At 39.3% G+C, this 22,917-nt stretch overlaps 1 protein-coding gene across 2 annotated transcripts in view; it reads left to right on the top strand.

Moving 5' to 3' along the window:
• The first annotated feature begins 3,838 nt into the window (after positions 1–3,838).
• The window catches only part of PDZD8 (PDZ domain containing 8), a 92,470-nt gene continuing 73,391 nt past the window's right edge, over positions 3,839–22,917 (top strand). For both annotated transcript variants that reach the window (XM_082407252.1, XM_082407251.1), the window contains exon 1: positions 3,839–4,845. In XM_082407252.1, the coding sequence (XP_082263378.1) occupies positions 3,980–4,845 (866 nt within the window). In that variant the 5' untranslated portion in view covers positions 3,839–3,979. The remainder of the gene's footprint in view (positions 4,846–22,917) is intronic.

Genomic DNA, 22,917 nt, shown 5'->3' with positions numbered 1-22,917 from the left:
GTTTGACTACATGTTTTGTTTTGTTTTCAGCAAAAATTCCTATTCATCTGGGCTCTTCCCTTTCCTCTTTGGAGCAGTTCCTCAGAGCTATCTGAGAGGCTGTCTCCCAGGCTGTAGTCCTCAGTAAGATTCCCCAATAAAACATAACTTGCAACTTTTAGGTTGTGTGTCTTTCTTCAGTCAACATGTGAATCCCTGTATATACATTCTAATACATTTTAATGGCCAGTTTATTCCAGAACATTAAAGTAGTTGAAAAAATATAGTAAATTTGAAAAGTAGATATATTAAAGTTCACATTAAGTTTAAATATTTTGTTTGTACCCCAAACAGCATTTATTATAATTTTACTTTCTGGCTTTAATGAAAGCAAATTCATCAATAATATCTTCATCCATCAACTGATGAATGGATAAAGAAGATGTGTTATACATATACAATGGAATATTACTCAGCCATAAAAAATAATGAAATAATGACATTTGCAACATAAACAGACCTAAACATTATCATACTAAGTGAAGTAAGTCAAAGACAAATATCATATGATAGCATTTATACATGGAATCTAAAAAAATGATGCAAAGGAACTTATTTACAAAACAGAAATAGACTCACAGGCATAGAAAACAAACATGGTTACCTAAGGGGATAGTGGAGGGGGGGGGGAGAGATAAATTAGGAGTTTGGAATTAACATATACACACTACTATATATAAAATAGATAAACAACAAGGACCTAAAAAAATAAAGACAGGAAAAAATCTTCAAAATCTACTTCTGGAGTAGTGAGAGAAGAAGCTGAAGTGTAAGCAAAGGCAAGCTCACAAAGGATGCTAATGAGTTTGGACTGTATCCTAAAGGAATATTGACCTAAAATGAGAGGCCTTGGGGTTAGAGTTTATTCAAATCTCCACTCCTCCACTTATTAACTTAGTGACTTTTGGCAGGTTATTTATCTGCATTAAGTGTCTGTTTCCTCATCCATAAACTGGAGATGATAGTACCTACCGCAAAGACAATTGTGGGAGTGTAAATGCTTCTAAAGTGCTTAGCACAATGCTTCCCATTTACTATGCTCTTGATGTATGATAGCCATTATTATGAATATGGCTGTGGGGAGCCACTGAAGAACTTTTAGCTACAAGGTGACAAGATCAGTTTTGTACTGGAGAAAGATCATTGTAGCAACAGTGTGGAGGATGATTACAGGAGGCAAGACAGGCAGAGTGACTAGGTAGGAGATAACGAAGAACTAAAGTCATTGCAAGAGAAAAGAAGAGGGCCTGAAATAAGGGCCTGGTGATAGGGCTAGAGAAATGAGGACACACCTGAGATATACTAAGGAGATAGAATTAAAAGCATGAGGGGGAGTAAGGAGGGCAAGCAAAGTTTGGACAGGTGGGTGAATGGTAGGGAACATAGAGGAGGGGGCAATTTGGGAAGGATGGTTATTGGATGAAACAATTAAGATTAGGTTTGACCAAATATAACAGAAAATCCAGGGCTGCTATGGTAGCTCCAAGAAGTCATCAGAGATCTAGGCGTATCTGTCTACTTTGCCATCTTTAGCATATGGCTTCCATTGTCAAAGTTACTTCAAGATCCAAAGTAGCTGCTGGAGCTCCAGAAATCATGACTGCATTCCAGACAGCTGGAAGGAGGAACAAAGAGAGGAAAGCAAAATGGTGTAGCTTCCAGCTGAGTCAGTCCCCTTTAAGAGACTTCCAGAAGGTCCTACACAACTTCTTACATATCAGAAACCAGTAACATTGACACATCTAGATGTAAGGGAGATTGGGGAATAAGTGTCTTTTATCTCAACGCATTGACATTCATGATAAAATGGGAGTTCTGTTACTAATGAGGTAGGAGGAGGGGAGAAAAGGGAGAAGGCTGCAAGATGGAGTGTGAGACTGAGAACTCACTCCCAGGAAAATCACCAGCTTTTCTTGTGGGGGAAGGAGGTAGTTGAAAAATATTTTAAGATGCAGAATGGATTAATACACAATTTGAGGATATTGTATCTCAGTAATGTGAAAATTACTCAGATAATCTTCCACCCCACCTCCAGCTTCTGTGACATTTATTACAATGGTGCAGTAGTATTATAAATAAGGTTTTTGGTGGATATTAAGGGTCTACATTTCCCATTTGGGTTGAAACAGTGTAGAACTGAGACAGCAGCCCAGAGATGATCACAAGAAAAGAAGCTGCCTGGAGCTCCCAGATATCCCGGCAGGGCTCTGGACTTCGATAGGATGTGGAAGATGGTTTTGAGCCTGGCCCTCTCAGCAGGCTAACATTTTTGCAGCAAAGGAGCCATTCTGGTCTCACACCTGGGGATGAGTAAGTAAGATGAGAACGGCTTGGTTCCAAAGTTCTGTACCTGCTCTAGTTGGGTCAGAATTCTGTTTTTTGTTCTAGAATCACCCAGACTCAGGACAGTCACTGGCTTGGGGATCTTCCAGGGCTAAAGAGGAGCCCTGCCCTGGCCCCTTAAGGCCAGCCAGAACCAACCTGACTTTTAGGTATGGAATATCTGACCCTTGTGGGACTAAGGGTGGATCTTTGTGTTGTCTATGTGGTTGGAGCACATAAGCATTTATGAAGTAACCAGATGGCAGGAGGATAACATTGTTGCTGGGCAACCTGGCTTCATTAACTGTATGGCTTTGGTTAAGGTGCAACTTTGTGCAAAATTCCCATAAGTCTTTCCTCACCCCCCCTTCCTAACTCCCCCTTCCTGTGCACCATGGAAACAATAAGCCCCCTTCCAACTCTAGCAATCTTGGTATCCTAGTACTGAGTAGTGACCAAGGACTTAGGGTTTAGTTTTAGACAAAACCAGGCACCATTGTGTGACCCTAGGCAACTTCCTTTGCCTCTCTGCGCCAGTGTTTGCATCTGTAAAATGCGTGGTGTCTAACTATAACTGTCTCTTAAATGATCTAAATGTGGTAATACATTCAGGGGCTTAACGCACTGCGATAGCTTGACAGTAATTATTCATCTTCCAATCATCTGGCAAGTTCATCCCACTCAAGTTCATCATTCCTCAAACCGGCTCTTTTTTTTTATGTCCTTCTCGTTTAAATCTCGAATATCCGCCTAGGTAGTAAAGTTAGTCCGCATCTGACTCCTTTTTCCTCTGTCCCTCCTTCCCAGGGCCCACCCTCCGCGGACGCAGAGCGTCTGCTGGTCAGATTGATGGTCGGCGACGGCGGTCTCAGAGGCAGTGCAATCTTGTCCTCGGCTTGGGAAGTCTCCGAAAGGCCAGCTCAGATCCTCTGCGGCGCTGCCCGGCAGGGAAAGCCGCCAGCCCATTCTCAGGGACGGGAGTGGAAGAATCACACTGCAGCAGGGGTAACAGGGACCGCGGCCAATGAGGGGGGATGGGCGCATTAGACGATAACGGGATGAGCGGGGTCAAGAACGCGCCGCCACGACATCTCCGCCCGGCCTCCTTATCCTCCAACCGGTGGCCCCAGTTATCCTCCCAGATCCGCGCAGCGGCTTCAGAAGTGACAGCCACGTGTATCGCGGGGGACTGGAATGTTGGCGTGGGGGCGGGGTTGGAAGGGCGCCCGAGAGGTGAAGAAGGACCCACGTACGCGTGCCCGAGCGCCGGCTGCCAGGCGACGCCGCCGGGAGCGAGTACGCTCCTGACGTCACGCGCCGTTCGTCCAATAAGCGGCGGCCGGAGGAAGGCGCCGTTCCGCTCCCTCCCGCCCTCGCTGCCGCCACCACAGCAGCCGCCTCCGGGAGCTTCTGAGGAGGCGCGGGCCGCTGCAGGCTGGGGCGCTGCAGTGCGCCGTCCGGAGCCCCCTGGACGAGGCCCAGGGAGCCGCTCGCCCAGACCCCGCCGCCCGATGTCCTCAAGATGGAGGCAGGGGGGAGGGCGGCGTGAAGAAAGCGGCGCTGTGGGCGCGGGGGCAAGGGCGCGGGCGCTCCGGGCGGAGGCGGTGGCGGTGGCGGGATGGGGCTGCTGCTCATGATCCTGGCGTCGGTGGTGCTGGGCTCCTTCCTCACGCTGCTCACCCAGTTCCTGCTGCTTTACCGCAAACAGCCCGAGCCGCCGCCGGACGAGGCCGCCCGCGCGGCCGACGGCTTCCGCTACATCAAGCCGGTGCCGGACCTGGCCCTGAGAGAGTACCTTTATGGCGGCGGCGGGGCTGAGGAGCCCTCCGGCGGGCCACCCGAGGGCGGCACGACTCCGGCCCCCGAGACCCCCACCCCGCCGACGCGGGAGACCTGCTACTTCCTCAACGCCACCATCCTGTTCCTGTTCCGGGAGCTGCGGGACACCGCGCTGGCCCGCCGCTGGGTCACCAAGAAGATCAAGGTGGAGTTCGAGGAGCTGCTGCAGACCAAGACGGCCGGGCGCCTGCTGGAGGGGCTGAGCCTGCGGGACGTGTTCCTGGGCGAGACCGTGCCCTTCATCAAGACCATCCGGCTCCTCCGGCCCGTGGTGCCCTCGGCCACCGGGGAGCCCGACGTTCCTGAGGGAGAGGCGCTGCCCGCCACCTCCCCCGAGGAGCTGGCCTTCGAGGCGGAGGTGGAGTACAGCGGGGGCTTCCACCTGGCCATCGACGTGGACTTGGTCTTCGGCAAGTCCGCCTACCTGTTCGTCAAGCTGTCCCGGGTGGTGGGGAGGCTGCGCTTCGTCCTCACCCGCGTGCCCTTCACCCACTGGTTCTTCTCCTTCGTGGAGGACCCGCTGATCGACTTCGAGGTGCGCTCCCAGTTCGAAGGGCGGCCCATGCCCCAGCTCACCTCCATCATCGTCAACCAGCTCAAGAAAGTCATCAAGCGCAAGCACACCCTTCCGAGTTACAAGATCAGGTGAGAGGGGCGTGGGGGGAAAGGTCGCCCGGGCGCGGGGGCCTGGCTGCTGGGACCCCGGGCCTGGAGGCCCGCTGCCGCCTGCGTGGGTGGGAAGGGCAGCGACTGAATCCCAGTCCCCGCTTTCCAGGGCTCTTCCCAGCCCTGGACAGGGCCCTAGATGAAGGCAGGTAGTGCCTACGTTCTTCGCTTCCGAAGGGCCTTCATGGGAGCTAGAAACCTCTTCGTGTGTTCTTGGGCATCCAAGGCGCTGTCAGCATGGGTCGAAGCAGCGTACTGAAGATGGAAGGGAAGTCCACCCTCCTCCCCGGGACGGCTCTGGGACTGTTGAGAAACTACTCCTGTCCGTGGTTGCTGCATTGAGGGCAGCTCTGCAGCATCACCTTGGCCACGTTGAGAAATCGTTCCTGGACACAAAGTGCAGGCGTGAAGAGTGTGCTGGTAGCCCAGGGCTTGTTGTATTTTGCAACTGCAGGCCCGTTTTGCTGTGCTGCCTCGGCAACTTTCAGGGTAGAGGGAGTGTCTGTTGGAAAGGAATACTCTTCCACTGCAAATTGGAAACGAGTTGGGAGCCTCTGCGCGTTGCAGTTCTCTGTACATTTTGTGTTAATGGCATCTGCCCTGTGGGGGTAGGTTCTGTAGCACAGACCCAGACTGCCCCTCACGTTCCAGCTCTTCCTGGCTCTGAGTTCCTCCCACAGTACCCGAAGTGGCCCTGCAGATAGTATTTTAAAGTGATTTTAACTGTTTTAAAGTCTCCCTATATCTGGCGGTTTGATTTTCTGTAGTATACTATTTTGATTAATGTACAAGGGTTTTGGTTTTTTTTTTTAAATATCGTAGAAGTGGAAGGGGACAGGAAGTTTTGTAGGGCTAGAGGCTTCATCCACTTTGGTCTGGGAAGGCTTGTCGGTGTTGAAAGGGTCATGTATGGCTATTTCTTCCAAAACAGATGAATTTTTAATTTTACTTTCTGTCCTCCTTTAATTTTGTGTTCATTAAAACGTTTGACCCTTTTAGATTTTGTTCTTTACTATAAAATTATGTCAATCTGGTATTTGCCTTACCTAGTTTCCTTTAGTGGAAGTTACATATTTCTAGATCACTGATTTTCTACCACAGTTTCAAGCATCAGTGACCCAAATAATTCAGGAATATTTTATGTTTGGGTTTGGGATGGAGTATTGACTTGTGTTATGTGGCAGATTTACCTTAGTAATTGTGTTTTGTTTACGCTAATAGCACAGAGTGACAGTTTAAAACCGTCAGGTGGCAGGAGAAATTTATAATGGAAATATTTCCATAGATTTGCAGAGGATGGTGAACAGGTCATCCACTGTTTGATTTCCTGTTCTGTGAAGTAGAACATAATTTTATGAAACCTACTCTTTCAGCTCTGGAATATAAGTGACTAAATTACAAATGAGTTCTAGTGTTTAAGCAGAGAGGTGTTTATAGCAGTGTGTGGCTAAGAAAGTCATGAGAGAAAGTTGTTACAGATTTTGATAATTCTATCACAATTTCAATTCTCATGTTTTCTGGGTAACTTTCAGGTGATAAAACTTGACTAAGTTATTATTTGGGGGTTATTTGCAGGATAGCCAGTGGTAGTGAGGGTACATGTCATTTTGAGGCGGTTTTTTTTTTAACGTAGACTTGGAATTCAGTTAAATCTGAAGGAAATTATGATTAGGAGTTATGGAGCCATTAATAGGTTTATTGCTTTGAAGGAACTTTATCATCTGTATCATTGAATAGCATCATCATTTAAAATGTAGCAAAATTGCTTTTATTTACTGTATCCAAAGGGATTTTTAAAAACATAGCATGCGTGTTTGGTTATGTATGATATTTCAACTTTTAAACCTTAAACATTAAATGATCACCTCCAGAAGTATACACACTTGTGCTCTTTATATTCGAAGGCATTTCAATGGTCAATCAGTAAATACTGTACAGAACGTATCACTCAATCTGTAAATATTTATTGTACACCTGCTATGTGCTTATCATTGTTCTAGGTGCTGGGGTTTCAATACTGAACAGTCTCAATCCTTACGGAGGTTGGAGTTTAGTGAGAATTGAATTAGCTATACTTAATAAGATTTAAACTAGAATGTGATTGATGGGGTTGAAGTAACTAGGAAGCTGATTTTAGTTTAGTAAAAGAAAATGATAGAAGTGTGAGGATGAAAAGGGCTGCTTCAGGAAGTGTTGAGTTCTCTCATCTGTGTGTAGCTGTTCTGCCAGGAATCTTTTAAAGTACTGATGTTGTGGTACAGATTCAAGTTTCAGCTAAGAGAATGAATTAAAATACATTTAAGATGTATCACAGTTCTCATCATGAGAGTTAAAGTAGCTATGGTTTATCCTTTTTTATAGATGAGGGGATAGTGCCCAGAGTAGTTAAATAACTTGCTTAAAATCACACAGCTGTCAAGTTCTGATAAAGCCAAGCTGCCCTTTTTCCTTAGACTCTGCTGTGTTGTTCTTAAGGATTTTTTTTTTAAGTAGGTCATCAAAATAATATATGTGGGGGTAGCCTTCCAAATTAACTGAGAACTCTGAGTATGACTATAAAGCTTTTTTTTTTTTTCTTAAAAAAAATTTTCGGAAATTTTGAGAAAGGATCCTTTTAAGGTTAAATCATAAGGTTAAATCTTTGGGTGCTGCCGCACTTAGCATTTCTTTTTTAATCCAGCAGATTTTATTTCTAAATAGAAGGTCTTGCTAGTTTATCCTTTTTAGCTATCTAATCTACTTAGTAGAGCTAAAGCAGTAAAGAAAATTGTATTGAGACTTAGGATCTTTTGGCACTTGAAATTATTATAAAACAGAAATACCTTGCCAATTAACATTGTTGTCACTTCTTCCCCCTCTTCATTTGTTTTTTATTTTCATGTTGCTAAAGTAAAAGTGGCCCATCAGGACTACCTGTTCCTGATGTCTCATAAAGAGATGAGAAGGGAGCTCAAGTGATTGGTTGCTTTCTGGGGACCCAGCTGATAGACATTTTACCCAACTAACACAGTTTGTAAGCATTATAGTATTTTTTAATAAGTATACATTTTCTACATATTATAATTCTAATTTTATTAATTTTACTAATATTCTGATTTCACCACCTCAGTGTTCATTGTTTTGATTTTTTTCTTAAAATGTATACTTTAAAATAGTAAAAGCCATAGTGTTTTTAAAATTATTATTAGTCAAAGATTAGTCTTCAAGAGAGGAGGATTACCACCAGTGTTCTTGACTACACGGAGAATCCATCTTCAACATGAAATCTGAGTAATAGTCCTGAGGAGTTTAGGGTTTGGGAGTCAGACGTTTGAGATTCTTACTGATGCTTCTGTTCCTTGGGTATTATTGCTGTGTAGTTAGCAGTCGTTGCATACTGAAAGGCCACATTCAGTTTGTAGGTACTTTGAATTTGGCCTGCACTGTGGTTTTCTTATTTCTTAATTGCCAACATTTAAAAATGGAAAATTTTGCATGATTTGGATTTCTGGCTTTTCTTAGGAAAATTTGGAAGATCTGGTAGCACTAGGCCTGCATTTGTCATAGCAATAATAAGATGGAGAGATGGAGTCTAGTAGCAGCTGCAGGAACCTCTTAGGTGTAGCTTGTAGTTCCCACCCACTTGCTACATTTACTGATGGTACTTGTCTGGCCTGGCAATGTAAACTTGAGATGCTTACTAAGTGAGGAGCGTTACTGTTGCTCTTCATCGAAATGGGAAGAGTTAGTTAACAGCTGGATAGTAGAGGGTGATAATTTCTATCCCTCTTTAAACATTATATCTTTGAAGAGACTTTCACTGAGCAACTTTATTTTATAAAAGACATTGTCATTATAATGTTGCATGTTAAAAAAATCATTCTGTTAGAAATCTTTTAAAAATCCCTTGAAACATTTTTCGTTTCTCTGCAGTACAGTGATAGTAAGTAGACAGTGGCTGCTTTTACCTTGAGTTTGGTGGACTTTTGCTTTAGTGCAAGGTTTGGGTCATTAATTAACTATATATGTGTTTACTTCTCTGACTTACAAATAAGGGGGCATCTACGTATTGACACTATTTGAATTTAATGAATGAGTATGGAACAAATATTTGGGGGAAACTTCACTTTTCAGGTTCATGGAATGTCTTCTGAACATGACTGTTTTGTCATAACTGTTTTGTTCTTTTACTCTTGAAAATATTCCAGTATGTATGTGTAGAAAACTTTCACATGTTCTTAGTGACTAGAGATTGAGGAGGCGAGGACAGAACTGTATTTAGTTAGATAGGGTCTTTTAGCATCTTTATCTACATCTTCTCTAAATATACCATTAATTTCAGAGAACTAAATTAGGCTTGATCTGGAAAGCCTCATACTCTATAATGTGGCTTGTAATTGTGTTATTTCTTCCTTGGTCTTCTGAGATGAGGAAGAAAAACATTTATTCTTAATGTTAATTATAACATTTTAAATTTTACTGATTATTTGAGGTAAAGATAGTTTCGAGTAATCGATGTCTTCTTAAAAACTTTCAAAATAAATTCGCTGAAAGCTGACAAAATCATTTGTAAAGTTAAGTGTAATGTGCTGTGTTTATTCACTTACGCTTTCATACTTTTCCTTCTATATATAGACAGCTTCTAAAAGGTATCTTTGCTTAGGCTGGAAAATACTTTAAAATAGCTGCTAAAATTCCTTAGTGATTGTAGGAATCATAGTTTTACTTACTAATGTTAGTAGGAAATGTAACTCACCTTTGATACTTTGGGAGAGTGGAGACAAGGACATTGGGGTATCACGCTAGCTGTTCTGGAGTAATAATGTAATGTATTTGCTAATTTTTTATCTGTTGTGCTTTTTCTGTACTCCTGCTCAGATGAGTATCTCTATATAAATGGAATTGTAAGATCATTACCTTAGATAGTTGTCATTTTAAAAATAGACACTTATTTTCAGTAATTATTTCCTGAAGACTACCATACCTCCTGTTGTGTGAGAGTACAGTGATAAAAAATGGTTAAAACAGAGTTCATGCTTTCAAGCTGGTTAGTTTTCCAGGGGAAAACAATGAACAATTAAAGCTCATTATAATGACATTTGGATACATTTAAGACCTTCAGTTTTGTGAGAAACAGAGGAGAGATCAGTGTCTCTGCTAGGCAAATACTTGATTACTTTGTGTTGTATAATATTTTGTGACCTTAGGTTCCTTGGTACACCTAAGTATGCTCCAGTTTAGTGTTGGTTTTAATAACTTCTTGCAAGTTGGGTTTTCTTAAGCTGTTTTGGATTATTATGATTTAGGCATTTAAAACACTTCAGATGGAAAATAATATATTGAAAATTAAATCTTTGCTCTAGAAATTTGATTTACATATTGAAAGGAGAAGAGTAATTATGAGGAAACTGTTGGATTCTAATCAGTAGTGTACAGGTCTGTTGGCTTCCGGGAAAGCCCCACTTTGTTAGTAGAAGTAGTAGCCAAAGCAGATCATTATAAAGTAGATTGCATTGGAGGAGCATGCCTGACCAAAAACTTAATATTGACTTATAAATATTACTAATTTATCATATGAGATAGAGGCACAGGTAATAAAATCAGTTTGCTAACTATATGCCAGGCAATGTGTGTGCAGTTCCATACACTTGCTATCTCTCTTAATAGTTAAAGGAACTGTGTAGGAGAGGTCCCTATATCATTTTTACAAAGATGTGGAAACTTGAGACTTTGAGGGGGTTAGTGACTTTCTCAAAGTCCTTTAAAAAAAAGTCCTGGACTCCCAAAGCCATGCTGTGTTACTTCTGCAGAGATAAGTCAATGGTTACTCTGAATAAACCAGGAGTTTGCAAACAAGCTGGTGTTAGACCCACAAATTAAGAATGGCTTTTACATTTTTTAACTTTACATTTAAAGTTGCTCAAAAAAAAAGAGAGCGAGAAGAAGAAGAAGAATGTGCAACAGACCATATGCACCCACGGATTCTAAAATATTTCCTGTCTGGCCCTTTATAAAAAATGGTTTGCTAATTCCTGCTCTAAACCCTTAAACAGAAAACCCTAAAAAACAAAAAACTATGGTTAAGTGCGTACAAAAAAGGAACGTGTACGCTTATATGTTGAAAGGTACTTTTAAACCTTTTTTTGAGGGTCCTTTTTGGAAAGCTAATGAAAACTGTGGATACTCTCTGCAGAAAAATGCATAAACAATTTAATTTCATGGAATTTTTAGTCCCCTGGAAACCTGTCTGGGGTCCTTAACTTCCCGTTGCATAGTAAACACAGACAGAGGGATACAACTTTCTATAAATATAACTAAAACTAACCTGCTGAAACAAATATTAAGCACTTAATATTTTTGCTGTCCTTCTTGTATGGCTTCAATGGCTCCGGCATTTCTTTCCTTTTTTTTTTTAAAATTTATTTATTTATTTATTTATTTTTGGCTGCATTGAGTCCTCCTTGCTGCACACAGGCTTTCTCTAGTTGTGGAGAGCGGGGGCTACTCTTTGTTGCGGTGTGCAGGCTTTTCATTGCGGTGGCTTCTCTTGTTGCAGAGCATGGGCTGTAGAGCGCAGGCTCAGTAGTTGTGGCGCACGGGCTTAGTTGCTCCGCAGCATGTGGGATCTTCCCCAACCAGGGCTCAAACCTGTGTACCCTGCATTGGCAGGCGGATTCTTAACCACTACGCCACCAGGGAAGCCTCAGCTCAGGTATTTCTAAAAAACCTCTCACTGTCCAAGAAAGTATAACCTGTCTCTTTTTTTTCTCTTAGTAAGATTCCCTATAACAGGCTGAGACTTTCTGAATCAGTTGTTCAATACGAACAAGTTAGTTAGTTTCTACCACTAAATATCTCCTTTAGAAGTTAAATACTGACACAGCATTTCTTCCCTTCACATTCTCCGTTTCCTCAGAACAGTGTCACCAGGAAACAAGTGCCGTTAAATCCCTTTGTTCCTTTTTAGAGTCATAGGACCTACCAACACTTTGGGCATGGCATGAGAGCACTTCACACTTCATTGGAAAGTCATAAAGCAACTACTGGGTCATTAGCAGAAGTTTTACAGAGTAGTTTCAAAATCTCTCTTGCCAAATTGCTAGGACTCCCATAAAACCACATACTTACTGTACTTGTACTAGGGAAAAATGAGGTGTAAGTGTTAAATATTTACCTTCAAATGAGTAGAACTGCAGGTGCTACATAGAGACTGCAATACCATGGAATTATTTCATTCTTTTGGTTGAAGCTATAGAGAAGTACTTAAATTGTCTATTCCAGTAGACAGAGTTTTGAATTAACGTATACCTGAATTCAGTGCTCTACCGTGCAAAAAGGCCTTGGACAAAAGGCCTTATCTTCCCTTAGTCTCTTAGTTAAGTTTGAGTTGTACACCCAGCTCTATGCTCAAACACACAAATACAAGCCTCTTATATGCTGAGGAGGTGCCTGTCCCTCCCTCTGTCCCTCCCTCTCCATCTCCCCCTCCCTCCCCATCTCCCCCTCCCTCTCCATCTCCCCATCCTTTTCTCCTTAATAATAAAGTGGGGAGTATAATATAAATGTGACCCTGAAAATTAGTTTGTAGGTATAACATAGACATTTCTCCAGGCACTATGCATGGGTCTAAGTCATTTACTGATTTACTCCACTTTCGGCCATACCTTATTTTCTGTAACTCTTATTTTCTATAACTCTTCCTCTCACTTACTCTTTTCTGGCCTCCTGGGTGTTCTCACACTCCAAGCTTGCACCCATCACAAGGCCTTTGCTAGTCCTTCTCCAAGAATGTTTTTCCCACAGATAGCCAAAGAGCTCACCCTTTCACTTTTCAGTTCCTTGCTTCCATATCACTTTTTGTCTATCCTATATAAAAAAGTACACTAGCCTGTTAAACGCAGAATTTTTTTTTTTTGCACAAACTTTTTACTGACACATAGTGTGTGTGTGTGTGTGTATGTTTCTGTGTGTATATACAGAAACTGCTCAAATCGTAAGTATACAGTTAATAAATTTTCACAAAATGAACTCAGCCTTGTAACTGAAGTCCTGGGATTTTGAAGTTAGTCTGTCTAAAGAATACCTGTTCATTGAATTTCATTAAATAGAATGTATAGAACATATTAACCTTTTTTTTAATGGTTGAAGGTTGTCATTATAAACACAGACTGATGATATATGACCCAGTTCTGATTGTAAAAGCAGTATTGAAGAGGAATGCCTTCTCCCCTACACATACACAGGCACACACACGCACTCGAATGATGCGGATTGAGGTTTCCAACGGTTCACAGTGCTGACTTCAAGGTCTGTCAGGCACCCAACTGACACCATCTCTCCTCCTCTCATTCCCACACACAAACAAAGACAAAACACAAATGTGTTTGCAGCCTTCTCTGACACTCCAGAAGCCTTGGTTTTTAATTTCACATTCTTAGGAAAGGTCCAATATTGATAAACTGCAGATTATCATCCTTCCCTTGGACTGATATAGAATAACAATAAAACTTATTTTCACTGGTTTGGTGCATAATTACCAGTTTTCCTGAAACCAGCAGAATGCTTTAGAACATGTATTTCTTCCCTAATCAGCACATTGGGTCTTTATGCCCATAAATTCTTCATGTATTGCAGGGAGAATGGAGCTGATGATATGGTAGGTGGGTTACTGGAATGCCCATGCTTTGATTTGCATAACTTTGATTTAAAAAAAAAAAAAAAAAGCTACACAATTTCCCACTCCCCAGCATAATTCTTCGTGATATGTACTTACAACAAAAATGCTGATTAGCAAGCATAGTAAAGATGTTTTAGTTGAGTTTATTCTTTTGTATTAAGTACCTGTTATGTGTACTTGTTTCATTGGTGAGGTATGTGCCAGTTGAATAGGTATTTGTAACCTAAGTATGTTTAGAAATGGTGTTTCTGCTAGGATCAACTCCATATCCTCCTATATAATCTGCAATTATAAGTGACTATTGTTTTCTTTGCTGTAAAATCTTAAGTAGCAATAATGGGGGAGATATTATTTCTGTTTAGTAGCTGGCTATAAGAATCTCTGTTTTGAAAAATGATTGTGTTGTTTTCTTAGTACAGCTATTTCATGCAGACATCAGTATCTACTAAATAGTGCATCTGGTGTGGTGTGCTCACTCGTTCTTTTCACACAATAGCTTTTCATGCATCTTAGATTATACTCATACTTATTACTAAGGATGAATGTGGTTGCTGACTACACAGTCTCGCTACCTTAGTTATTTGGTCAAGCAAGTAAATAATTCAAAGCTTTTAGTTCTGTGAAACTTGCCGAGGCTGAAGTTAAGAGCCGTTCTTCCATAGCTAATTTCATTGTATGATAATTATTTTTATAATACACTGAAAATTTTATTTTGTTCTCACCATTATTAAGTACAATATTATTTTTGGAAAGTTTACGAAGATTATGTCTCATCTATTTTAATATTTGGAAAGGTTATTAGTTCTCAGTATTTAACTTTGGATTTTAATCAGAACTAGAATTGCAGACTCTTGACATGGGAAGAATTTAAGTAAATGTTTGTAGCAAAATATGATTCCTTTTGTTTACTGTTGCTGGAGTGGTAGATAGCACAGATTGAATTTAGTTCAGCTATTTTGAAATTAGTGAAGTGTAAGGAGAAAATTCATGACAATCTTAATCTGTAGTAAAGCCCGTGAATACAATTTATCTAAACTATAAGCCATTTGGGGGGTAAATTGCTTACTTAAAATATTTGAGTAAATTATTCAAACTATTTGAATTTTTTACTATTATAGAGTTAGGATTTGGATTCATTCTGAGATTCATGCCAGTCAACAAGCATTTTAGACCAGAATCTGTGGTAATAATTGTTGGAGCCTCTGTGCTCTTAAGGTTTTTCTTGAAAGTAACTCAGACTCTTGCCCTGAAATAGTAGGATTATATGATGAGGAACATCTGTTTACTGTGGATTTCTTTTTTTTTTTTTTTTTTTCACACACACACACTGTATTTTATTTTTACAAGAGATAAATAGACTGACACCAAGCATTGTACATGGATGACCACAACAAAAGCAACAATGATTGCAATTACCAAACATGAAACACACTCATACTATGTCATAATATTGACATTCAGTCCAGTAATCCTCCACTGTAACAGCTCCTTTACTTTGCAGTGAAAATTGATTTGTATATTCTTTGCCTCTGAGTCCTTGTGGGATTTTTTTTTTTGAATTCAGACAGAAAGTCACAAAAATTATACTCATCCTCATCAGTTCACTCAGTCCCATGTAATTAATTTTTTTTTCATCTTGATCTTTTGTTAGCACTTTTATGAGTTCATCAGTTTTTCATTAGAGTTCTGAAAATGCTTATTCATTCAGTTCAGCAGTACAGTCAGTTACCAGAAACCTGTACTTGTCAGAGTCTTTTCCATGAATTTCTTGAAGATGAAACCCTTTTATAGGAACATATTTGCAAAATCATCAGAGTACACCCAGAACTGTCTGTAAATGACAAAAGACTTAAAAATGACCACAGTTAAAGATTTGATGAAAGCTCATAATAATGCAGTTGACAAGAAAATTAGTTATTTCTGAGATATACATTTTAAAGTAATAACTAGGATTATTACTTATAACATTATACCAGAACATATAAGATTTTTAGAAATTTCATGTAATGTCTGAAACATTTATATTAACATATTTCCATACATATTTCCATACAAATACAAATATAAGATTTTTAGAAATTTCATGTAATGTCTGAAACCTTTATATTAACATATTTCCATACATATTTCCATACAAATACAAATATAAGATCTTTAGAAATTTCATGTAATGTCTGAAACATTTATATTAACATATTTCCATACAAATAACCCAATGAAAGTTTAGTATTGGTTGTTTTGTTTGTTGTTTTATACTGCACGTTCTTATTAGGCATCAATTTTATACACATCAGTGTATACATGTCAATCCCAATCGCCCAATTCAACACACCACCATCCCCACCTCACCGCAGTTTTCCCCCCTTGGTGTCCATATGTCCATTCTCTACATCTGTGTCTCAACTTCTGCCCTGCACACTGGCCCATCTGTACCATTTTTCTAGGTTCCACATACATGCATTAATATACGATATTTGTTTTTCTCTTTCTGACTTACTTCACTCTGTATGACAGTCTCTAGATCCATCCACGTCTCAGCAAATGACTCAATTTCGTTCCTTTTTATGGCTGAGTAATATTCCATTGTATATATGTACCACAACTTCTTTATCCATTCGTCTGTTGATGGGCATTTAGGTTGCTTCCATGACCTGGCTATTGTAAATAGTGCTGCAGTGAACATTCAGGTGCATGTGTCTTTTTGAATTACGGTTTTCTCTGGGTATATGCCCAGTAGTGGGATTGCTGGGTCATATGGTAATTCTATTTTTAGTTTTTTAAGGAACCTCCATATTGTTCTCCATAGTGGCTGTATCAATTTACATTCCCACCAATAGTGCAAGAGGTTTCCCTTTTTTCCACACCCTCTCCAGCATTTGTTGTTTGTAGATTTTCTGATGATGCCCATTCTAACAGGAGTGAGGTGATACCTCATTGTAGTTTTGATTTGCATTTCTCTAATAATTAGTGATGTTGAGCATCTTTTCATGTGCTTCGTGGCCGCCTGTATGTCTTCTTTGGAGAAACGTCTATTTAGGTCTTCTGCCCATTTTTGGATTGGGGTGTTTGTTTCTTTAATATTGAGCTGAATGAGCTGTTTATATATTTTGGAGATTAATCCTTTGTCCGTTGATTCATTTGCAAATATTTTCTCCCATTCTGAGGGTTGTCTTTTCGTCTTGTTTATGATTTCCTTTGCTGTGCAAAAGCTTTGAAGTTTCATTAGGTCCCACTTGTTTATTTTTGTTTTTATTTCCATTACTCTAGGAGGTGGATCAAAAAAGATCTTGCTGTGATTTATGTCAAAACAGTGTTCTTCCTATGTTTTCCTCTAAGAGTTTTATAGTGTCCAGTCTTATATTTAGGTCTCTAATCCATTTTGAGTTTATTTTTGTGTATGGTGTTAGGGAGTATTCTAATTTCATTCTTTTACATGTAGCTGTCCAGTTTTCCCAGCACCACTTATTGAAGAGACTGTCTTTTCTCCATTGTATATCTTTGCCTCCTTTGTCATAGATTAGTTGACCATAGGTGCGTGGGTTAATCTCTGGGCTTTCTATCTTGTTCCATTGATCTATGTTTCTGTTTTTGTGCCAGTACCATATTGTCTTGATTACTGTAGCTTTGTAGTATAGTCTGAAGTCAGGGAGTCTGATTCCTCCAGCTCCATTTTTTTGCCTCAAGACTGCTTTGGCTATTCGGGGTCTTTTGTGTCTCCATACAAATTTTAAGATGATTTGTTCTAGCTCCGTAAAAAATGCCATTGGTAATTTGATAGGGATTGCATTGAATCTGTAGATTGCTTTGGGTAGTATACTCATTTTCACAATGTTGATTCTTCCAATCCAAGAACATGGTATATCTCTCCATCTGTTGGTATCATCTTTAATTTCTTTCATCAGTGTCTTATAGTTTTCTGCATACAGGTCTTTTGTCTCCCTAGGTAGGTTTATTCCTAGGTATTTTATTCTTTTTGTTGCAATGGTAAATGGGAGTGTTTCCATAATTTCTCTTTCAGATTTTTCATCATTAGTATATAGGAATGCAAGAGATTTCTGTGCATTAATTTTGTATCCTGCAACTTTACCATATTCATTAATTAGCTCTAGCAGTTTTCTGGTGGCCGTTTTAGGATTCTCTATGTATAGTATCATGTCATCCGCAAACAGTGACAGTTTTACTTCTTCTTTTCCAATTTGTATTCCTTTTATTTCTTTTTCTTCTCTGATTGCCGTGGCTAGGACTTCCAGAACTATGTTGAATAATAGTGGTGGGAGTGGACATCCTTGTCTCGTTCCTGATCTTAGAGGAAATGCTTTCAGTTTTTCACCATTGAGAATGATGTTTGCTGTGGGTTTGTCATATATGGCCTTTATTATGTTGAGGTAGGTTCCCTCTATGCCCACTTTCTGGAGAGTTTTTATCATGAATGGGTGTTGAATTTTGTCAAAAGCTTTTTCTGCATCTATTGAGATGATCATATGGTTTTTATTCTTCAATTTGTTAATATGGTGTATCACACTGATTGATTTGCGTATATTGAAGAATCCTTGCATCCCTGGGATAAATCCCACTTGATCGTGGTGTATGATCCTTTTAATGTGTTGTTGGATTCTGTTTGCTAGTATTTTGTTGAGGATTTTTGCATCTATATTCATCAGTGATATTGGTCTGTAATTTTCTTTTTTTGTAGTGTCTTTGTCTGGTTTTGGTATCAGGGTGACGGTGGCCTCATAGAATGAGTTTGGGAGTGTTCCTTCCTCTGCAGTTCTTTGGAAGAGTTTGAGAAGGATGGGTGTTAGCTCTTCTCTAAATGTTTGATAGAATTCACCTGTGAAGCCATCTGGTCCTGGACTTTTGTTTGTTGGAAGATTTTTAATCACAGTTTCAATTTCATTACTTGTGATTGGTCTGTTCATATTTTCTGTTTCTTCCTGGTTCAGTCTTGGAAGGTTATACCTTTCTAAGAATTTGTCCATTTCTTCCAGGTTGTCCATTTTATTGGCATAAAGTTGCTTGTAGTAGTCTCTTAGGATGCTTTGTATTTCTGCGGTGTCTGTTGTAACTTCTCCTTTTTCATTTCTGATTTTATTGATTTGAGTCCTCTCCCTCTTTTTCTTGATGAGTCTGGCTTATCAATTTTGTTCATCTTCTCAAAGAACCAACTTTTAGTTTTATTGATCTTTGCTATTGTTTTCTTTGTTTCTATTTCATTTATTTCTGCTCTGATCTTTATGATTTCTTTCCTTCTGCTAACTTTGGGTTTTGTTTGTTCTTCTTTCTCTAGTTTCTTTAGGTGTAAGGTTAGATTGTTTACTTGAGATTTTTCTTGTTTCTTTAGGTAGGCTTGTATAGCTATAAACTTCCCTCTTAGAACCGCTTTTGCTGTATCCCATAGGTTTTGGGTCGTCGTGTTTTCATTGTCATTTGTCTCTAGGTATTTTTTTATTCCCTCTTTGATTTCTTCAGTGATCTCTTGGTTATTTAGTAACGTATTGTTTAGCCTCCATGTGTTTGTCTTTTTTACGTTTTTTTCCCTGTAATTCATTTCTAATCTCATAGCGTTGTGGTCAGAAAAGATGCTTGATATGATTTCAATTTTCTTAAATTTACTGAGGCTTGATTTGTGACCCAAGATGTGATCTATCCTGGAGAATGTTCCGTGCGCACTTGAGAAGAACGTGTAATCTGCTGTTTTTGGATGGAATGACCTATATATATCAATTAAATCTATCTGGTCTGTTGTGTCATTTAAAGCTTCTGTTTCCTTATTTATTTTCATTTTGGATGATCTGTCCATTGGTGTAAGTGAGGTGTTAAAGTCCCCCACTATTATTGTGTTACTGTCGATTTCCTCTTTTATGGCTGTTAGCAGTTGCCTTATGTATTGAGGTGCTCCTATGTTGGGTGCATATATATTTATAATTGTTATATCTTCTTCTTGGATTGATCCCTGGATCATTATGTAGTGTCCTTCCTTGTCTCTTGTAACATTCTTTATTTTAAAGTCTATTTTATCTGATATGAGTATTGCTACTCCAGCTTTCTTTTGATTTCCATTTGCATGGAATATCTTTTTCCATCCCCTCACTTTCAGTCTGTATGTGTCCCTAGGTCTAAAGTGGGTCTCTTGTAGACAGCATATATATGGGTCTTGTTTTTGTATCCATTCAGCCAGTCTATGTCTTTTGGTTGGGGCATTTAATCCATTCATGTTTAAGGTAATTATCGATATGTATGTTCCTGTGACCATTTTCTTAATTGTTTTGGGTTTGTTTTTGTAGGTCCTTTTCTTCTCTTGTGTTTCCCACTTAGAGAAGTTCCTTTAGCATTTGTTGTACAGCTGGTTTGGTGGTGCTGAATTCTCTTAGCTTTTGCTTGTCTGTAAAGCTTTTGATTTCTCCATCAAATCTAAATGAGATCCTTGCCGGGTAGAGTAATCTTGGTTGTAGGTTCTTCCCTTTCATCACTTTAAGTATATCATGCCACTCCCTTCTGGCTTGCAGAGTTTCTGCTGAGAAATCAGCTGTTAACCTTATGGAGTTCCCTTGTATGTTATTTGTCGTTTTTCCCTTGCTGCTTTCAATAATTTTTCTTTGTCTTTAATTTTTGCCACTTTGATTACTGTGTGTCTCGGCGTGTTTCTCCTTGGGTTTATTCTGTATGGGACTCTCTGCGCTTCCTGGACTTGGGTGGCTATTTCCTTTCCCATGTTAGGGAAGTTTTCGACTATAATCTCTTCAAATATTTTCTCTGGTCCTTTCTCTCTCTCTTCTCCTTCTGGGACCCCTATAATGCGAATGTTGTTGCGTTTAATGTTGTCCCAGAGGTCTCTTAGGCTGTCTTCATTTCTTTTCATTCTTTTTTCTTTAGTCTGTTCCGCAGCAGTGAATTCCACCATTCTGTCTTCCAGGTCACTTATCCGTTCTTCTGCCTCAGTTATTCTGCTATTGATTCCTTCTAGTGTAGTTTTCATTTCAGTTATTGTATTGGTCATCTCTGTTTGTTTGTTCTTTAATTCTTCTAGGTCTTTGTTAATCATTTCTTGCATCTTCTCAATCTTTGCCTCCATTCTTATTCTGAGGTCCTGGATCATCTTCACTATCATTATTCTGAATTCTTTTTCTGGAAGGTTGCCTATCTCCACTTCATTTAGTTGTTTTTCTGGGGTTTTATCTTGTTCCTTCATCTGGTACATAGCCCTCTGCCTTTTCACCTTCTCTATCTTTCTGTATCTGTGGTTTTTGGTCCACAGGCTGCAGGATTGTAGTTTTTCTTGCTTCTGCTGTCTGCCCTCTGGTGGTTGAGGCTATCTAAGAGGCTTGATGGGAGGCTCTGGTGGTGGGTAGAGCTGACTGTTGCTGTGGCGGTCAGAGCTCAGTAAAACCTTAATCCACTTGACTCTGGATTTCTTGATTTAGTGTATAGTTGGGTAAGTCATGTAACTTGTAATTTTTGATACTGAATGAAACAAAAATCTAAAGTTTTTAAAGTTCTTAGAGAAAAGAATTATGTAAATGTTGAGGTGGCATTATTATTCACTTCTCTGTTATTTCTGCATAGGTCTAATGTAGGAATTTCTCCTAAATGTGCAGGTACAAATCATCTTTAATATATTTTCATTTAATAAGTTCTGACTTTAGTTAGGTGATTGGTTATGAACTAAGTGTAGCATAGATATGGATAATATTAAAAATCATTTATAGTTCAGAAAATGCTTTGCTACTTTTATTTGGTTAGAGAAAATTGAGGGGAAAGCTGGACATTTATAACCTTAAAGTATTAACTTTTGCCTCATTTCTCTTGTTCAGACCTTTTGCTGTTTCTTACTTCATATCTGGAATGGAGTTTTTGTCTGTTCAATACAGCTAACTGACTTAAGACAGACCTCTGTGTTATATACTTCATCTTTCTTATCTTTACATAGTAAGGAGGTGATAATTTTGGCATAAGATGTTTTCTTTTCCCCCATCCACTAGATTTCAGAAGAGATTCAGTTTACTCAGTAAATGTTTGATACCATCTTTGTCCAGGGCACAGTGCACTGCAAAGAGAATTAGTGCAATGAGGGAATAAATAAAACAGTCCTTCCTTCCTTCAAGATTTTTTTTTCATCTAGTGTGAGAAACAATGTACTTAAAGTAAAATAATGAGTTACAACTTGGAATTTAAGAAGATTTGCCATGACTAAGAGTTGTTACTAATGGTTTTCAAAGTATGGTTTGAGGACCCCTTTGGACCTTGAGAGCCTTACAGGGCAGTCTACCAAGTCAAAACTATTCTCATTATAATACAAACATGTTATTCACCTTTTTCACTCTCATTCTCTCATAAGTGTACAATGGAGTTTTCCAGGAGTTTCCTGATATGCGATGACATCATCACCCTGAAGGCTAATGGAATGTGAGCTTTTGTAGTCTTATGTTTAAAAGTATTATTTCTAGTTTCTAATGTGGCAAATATGAATTCATATAACCCATATAAACAACAGCTTTTTGGAGTCCTTAATAATTTTTTAAAATGTATAGGGGCGCTGTGAACAGAATATTTGAGAACTGCTGGTCTAACCTGAAGTTTATTTATTTTTTGCCATATGTAAAGGAGATATCCCTATTGCCTCACTTTTCTGAGTCAGCTTTAATGAATATTAAATACATACATTATTTTTTGTTGCTTTATAGTGTTGCTTGTACATCTTGGTGTTGTAAGGAGCACAGGGCTGGGTGGATGTGTTGCAGTTTTGACTGTACCATTTACTATGTGATCACAGAAAGCTATTACTTGAACTTCCTCATCCTTAGTTTTTTCACATGTAAAATAAGACTTATAATGCTGTACATTGTTATGAGTTATGAGAATCAAGGATGTCTATGAAATTATTATGTAATTTGTAAATGTGCTAGAGTCGTATAAAGTGGTAATTTTTATGTTCCCTTATTCCAAGGCATGTATTGGAAAGCTGGTAGAGAGGAATAGAAGGAATTGGGATTTGAGGACAATTCTCATTGTTCTGCCCTTTTTGTAGCTTTGTGAAAGCTGAGAGTTTCAATTTAATTGATCATAGGCTACGGTAAGAGACCTTCACATTGTAGGTTGTGATGAACATAAAAAGATAGGTGATTTTTTAGACATGGTCAAGAGAATTACTTTGGTTCCCTGAGCCACTCATCTCATTTGATACTTTATCTCTCTCCTGCCTAGGAGATCAGTTAACATTGACTCATCTTTGAGTCACCAGCTATTGAGTTCTGTTATGAGGGACTTACAGCCTCTATTATCACTCCTGTTCGACGTATATATAAAACCGCTTCAGAAAATTTTGAAGCATTTTAGATCTTGATCAGTCTGTGCAGAATTAGGAGTTTAGATAAAAGTGAACCTTTCATATTAGGTAG

Source organism: Balaenoptera borealis, assembly GCF_965194805.1.
Source record: "Balaenoptera borealis genome assembly, chromosome: 10".
In the NCBI taxonomy this organism is placed as follows: domain Eukaryota; kingdom Metazoa; phylum Chordata; class Mammalia; order Artiodactyla; family Balaenopteridae; genus Balaenoptera; species Balaenoptera borealis.
This window is presented reverse-complemented; position numbering and strand designations above follow the sequence as displayed.